Genomic DNA, 4,456 nt, shown 5'->3' on the forward strand with positions numbered 1-4,456 from the left:
CAAATCTCTGGTCTTTCATCTTTCTGATATATACATTTCCTACTGTTAATAGAGAGACCGCAGCTTATAATTCAGATTTAAAGGGACAAAGTTCATGTTTCGCTTTCTGTAGCTTTGTTTGACATGATCATGATAATAGAGAGACACTTGTGCTTGAGCAAGAGATCTGTTTCTGCTAGTTTGTCTATGAAATATTATGTTAGGTTTTGTGATTTAGTCTGCAATGCATTTGCATGTTGATGTAGCAGTAAAATTCATTAAATAAAACAATATCTGAAACTGTGGTTTGGTATAGTTAAATTTTATACATCATATAGACACAAATCCAAAGCACCCACGAATATTTATAATTTTCAAAAATAATCTTCTTTTGAAAAATAATGATATTACTGCATCGTGTTTAAATATTTTACGTGATTATGCATATACAGCGGTAAATTGCTTCTTTTTCTATAAGAATAAAAAATAATTTTTTTTAATAGACAGTTAGACATAGTACTTTGTGATTTACCTCAATAATTAATAGAAAATTTTTATGAGACCAAATTCATCATCTCAAAAATTAGTTAGTGTACATTACATATCCAGCCGATGAACATTCAAAATATTTATTCATATTAAAATTCAAATTTTAATCTTTTAATTTATTCTATTAAATACTTTATCAATACATCAGACCTCTAATCCTCACCGAGATCAACAACCACAAGTACAAATTGTATCATGTAAACACGAGTATCACCACTTGAATTCCTCATGTATAGTTCTGCACACAGCTGACTCAACTTTATACGCTACCAGTAGTCTTCAAACTCAGTAGTAAGTCGACTCAAAACTTACTAATAAAACAATTTGATACCACCGGCCTTGTCTTCACAGTGTCTCAAATATGGAACCACGGAGCCGAGGTCCATTTCCCTTCTCGACTTGCACTCAAACGAGGGAGGGAAGTGGAAGCAGGGTTCCATCGTCGAGGATTGCAGGCAAAGGTTCTCATCATCAAGCCTCACGAGCAACCACGGTCGAATTCCACCGAGCCCTTGCGCCACATACCCAAACGTAGAATACTGACTCGTAATCAACGAGTCGCTCAAGCTCAAGAGATAAATCTCCGCCAGAGCCTTCACGTTGTGATCCAACTTCTCTGTGAATTGTTTCTCTTCATGGCTCGGCTGATAGACGCCGATCACCTCTCCTGTCGCCGTCGCATTCCTATAGTACGCGTCCCTTATTCTCTCGAAGTACTCACTCTTCAAACTGGTCACGAGGACAGCTTTCGGTTTGACTCGGATGGTGTCCGAAAGAGCAGCGACGTCTTTCGTATCGAGACTGGGCAGCAAGTTCTTTGAGATCGCGCAGTTCATTATATAACTCGAGTGCCTGTCGAGATCGACTTCTGCAAATGTCCTGATCTGGACGCCCAATATTTCTTCTGCATTTGCTAGGTATGCTTGGTAGTACCTTGTTACGTGGCCCCAAACTACGTTGGATGGATGGAAGAGATACCTTCCCAGGAGATGAAACACGGTCGTCCTCTCAGGGAAGAGCAAGCTGAGCTCCTGCTCGAACATCGGTATGAGAAACAAAGCTGGGACAAAATACTGGTTCGATCTCAGCAATAACCATGAGAACTGTCGAAGCAGCAGCTGAGCATCTTCGCAGTAGAACATTCTGTCGTAGTCATTGTTGTTATGTACGAGGTGAAGGTACAGATAAGCTGGCAGCGGAATCGAAGCATTGGCGATGTTCATGTCATTACTGAGGATCTTATCTCTGAGCAAATTCCCATATCGATTTGGATCTTTATCGAAGATCGAGGTCATATGCGTGATAGGGAAATCAGAAGGTAGAAGCCAAGTGGTGTTGGGGAACGGCTCGCAGAAGAGGCCGTTCATGTAGTCAGGGAAGAAGAGCAGTAGGACTTTGTCGTTGAGGAGAGCGTAGAGGAAAGCAGAGGTTATGCTGATCATCCTGTTGCCCAAGCCATGCTGTGGCAACCACACCACGTAGTTGCACTCCGTCGGGCCGCCGCCGCTGAGGTTGGAGTTCAACTGCCTGATGCTCTCGCGGTAGAGCTCGGTGTTCGGGCCGCATTTTCTGTGGAGAGCTTCGTAGCTTCGTAGCTTCTCTAAGAGATATGGAGACGGGGTGTGGTTCAGAGGTCTCAACAGTTTGGCAGACTCGAATCGGCTTCTGCAAGAGGCTTCATCAAATGCAAGGGAGAGCAGGCCGCCGAGGGATTCGTCCACTGAACCTTGAGCACAATTTGCAATTGTAAGAACTAAAAAGTGGTGAATCGATCACAAAGTTCTTACACGAGGTTCTTCTTCAGCAAAAAAGCTAAGTTTCAGAAAACCACCACGAAGATTTTGATTTTTATCAAAAGCATATGATCTAAAAGATTGGATTCAGGCTACGAGCGTCTGTTAGAGCTCGGATCAACAAGATACAGAGAGACACGTCTTCTATTTCCCTGGAAAATGATCCAGTAGAGACAGGGGATCCGTGATCAATATAACAGGGAAACACTCGCCGCTCGAGTTCCAGGAAACGAATGATGACGACGAAGTGACGAAACCCTAATGGATTCCACAAAAAAGTTGATCCGATGACACAGATGAGAAAGTAAAGTAGCGTTATCTTCCATTTCCGGCTTGTCTCCCCAAACAGTGTTTATTTGGGGCATCGGAATGGAGAAGTCAAAGAAGAGATGGATCTTAGATAAAGGATTCACCTTTTTGTTCCGCTTCTGGCGGTGGCGGGAGGAACCGATCAAGGAACGAAAAGCGATGGACTCCCGAGAGCAGAGTGAGAAGCAGGACGAGGGCGAATAAAGCAAACACAGGCAGCGGCTTTGCACCTCCGAACCAATCGCTCGCCTTCCATCCGTCCCTTCCTTCCTTCTTGGCCTCCGACTGCGGATGCGGCGGCCGGGGAGGCGGCGCTTCCGTCTGATTCGCCATCTCCATCGCGGCGCCTCCCTTCGATCTATTGGCAAAACCAAATAGAAATCCTCCACGGAATCAATACGCGTTCGGCTCGCTGAAATCGGGAAAAATTGGAATGCGGATCTTTGGTTTGCCTCACTCGATCCAAACCATCTTCTGTTATGGCGGAAACCATGACGCCATTTAAGGCAGACGGAGTATGGTAGGGAAACTTCCATTTCTCATTTCCCCACCTGAACTTTTACCTTTATTCAAAATGTCCTCAGGTTTTCGTCATTAAATTAATATGTCGTCCAATTTAATTAACCGTGTTAAGAGATAGAGTTAATTACGATTTTTTTAATTAGTAAAAATGTAAAATAGAAGAAGGGAAAATTTGACTGCACTTCCCATCGTGACTTCGTCTTTTGCATGCAGTACTCCTATCACAGAAATTTTATTTCCACTTTCACCCAATATAATTGGTATTAATTTATTTTATTATATTTTATATGATTTAATATAGAAAATTTTTAAAATAAATATAATTCTTTTTAAATTTAATACATTAAATTAGAATCTAATATATTTTTTATAACGTGACTTTTTTTTCACTGTACTAAATTCTCTTTAAATAGTATTTAATTGGATAAAAAATATATTAAATTTTTTTAAATTATGTTGAATTTAGGTGGAATTATATTAAATTGAAAAAAAATTATATTTAATTTGATAAAAATATATATTTAATTTTAATTTAAAGTATTAGATTTAAGAAGAATTATATTTAATTTTGAATATTTTTTATTAAAAAAATATAAAAGATAATTAGATAAAATGTTTATATAAGGGAGTTAAGTAAATAAAACTTTATCGATAGAGAGTAGAAATAAAATTTTTCAGGAAGGGTTAGAAATTTTTATATGTAGGAAGTGCATGCAACATTGAAGTGGTGGTTGGGATTTTTTTGGACCTATTTTGATTTTCTTGTCAAAATTATTCAGTTCGAATCCATAAAAGTATAATAACCTCTTTTAGTAAAATCATAAAAAAAACACTCTTTTATTAATTATTAAAATAATATCTCATGCATTTTACTATCAAAATTATTATTTTTAGATAGTTAGATAGAAAATTACCTTCAAATCTTGAATGGGAAGTCAAATTTTACATTCATTTGGTGTTTGGTTTGGATATAAGAATAGAAATATGAATGAATTTGATAGTAAACTGGAATAAATATGAATCTAATCATTCTAATAGTACTATTTAATTTATAAGCTTTAATTAATTAAATATGATTGTAAATATTACTGTTTGATTTGTCAAAAATTTAAAATACAAATATAACAAATATTATATTTACCCTTAAAATAAATCATAATATTCTTATAGAATAATTATTTGATTTACCCTTAAAATACAATGGAGTTATTATTTTCTATTCCTATTAACCACAAGTCCCTTTAAAATTTATATAGATCATAGTATTATTTACTTACCATTTGAAATTAAATGAAAACACAATA

At 37.2% G+C, this 4,456-nt stretch overlaps 1 protein-coding gene across 2 annotated transcripts; it reads right to left on the reverse strand.

Moving 5' to 3' along the window:
- Positions 1-736: 736 nt before the first annotated feature.
- Positions 737-3,063, reverse strand: LOC121977721 (galactoside 2-alpha-L-fucosyltransferase-like). 2 transcript variants are annotated; one of them, XM_042530164.1, is made up of 2 exons: positions 2,735-3,063; positions 737-2,248 (listed from the first exon to the last, which is right to left on the reverse strand). In XM_042530164.1, exons 1-2 carry the CDS (start codon positions 2,967-2,969, stop codon positions 840-842), a joined length of 1,644 nt encoding a protein of 547 aa, XP_042386098.1. In that variant the 5' UTR covers positions 2,970-3,063; the 3' UTR covers positions 737-839. The 2 variants fall into 2 exon arrangements, with proteins under 2 accessions (XP_042386098.1, XP_042386097.1); XM_042530163.1 differs by having other exon boundaries at positions 737-2,254.
- Between the last annotated feature and the right edge of the window lie 1,393 nt (positions 3,064-4,456).

The sequence above is a fragment of the Zingiber officinale genome, chromosome 4B (assembly GCF_018446385.1).
Source record: "Zingiber officinale cultivar Zhangliang chromosome 4B, Zo_v1.1, whole genome shotgun sequence".
NCBI classification, from domain to species: domain Eukaryota; kingdom Viridiplantae; phylum Streptophyta; class Magnoliopsida; order Zingiberales; family Zingiberaceae; genus Zingiber; species Zingiber officinale.

Coding starts and splice junctions, on each gene's coding strand:
- LOC121977721 (XM_042530163.1), bottom strand. CDS start 2,969: ATGGAGATGGCGAATCAGACGGAAGCGCCGCCTCCCCGGCCGCCGCAT. Junction 2,255..2,734: donor GCCAGAAGCGGAACAAAAAG/GTGAATCCTTTA, acceptor ATTGTGCTCAAG/GTTCAGTGGACGAATCCCTC.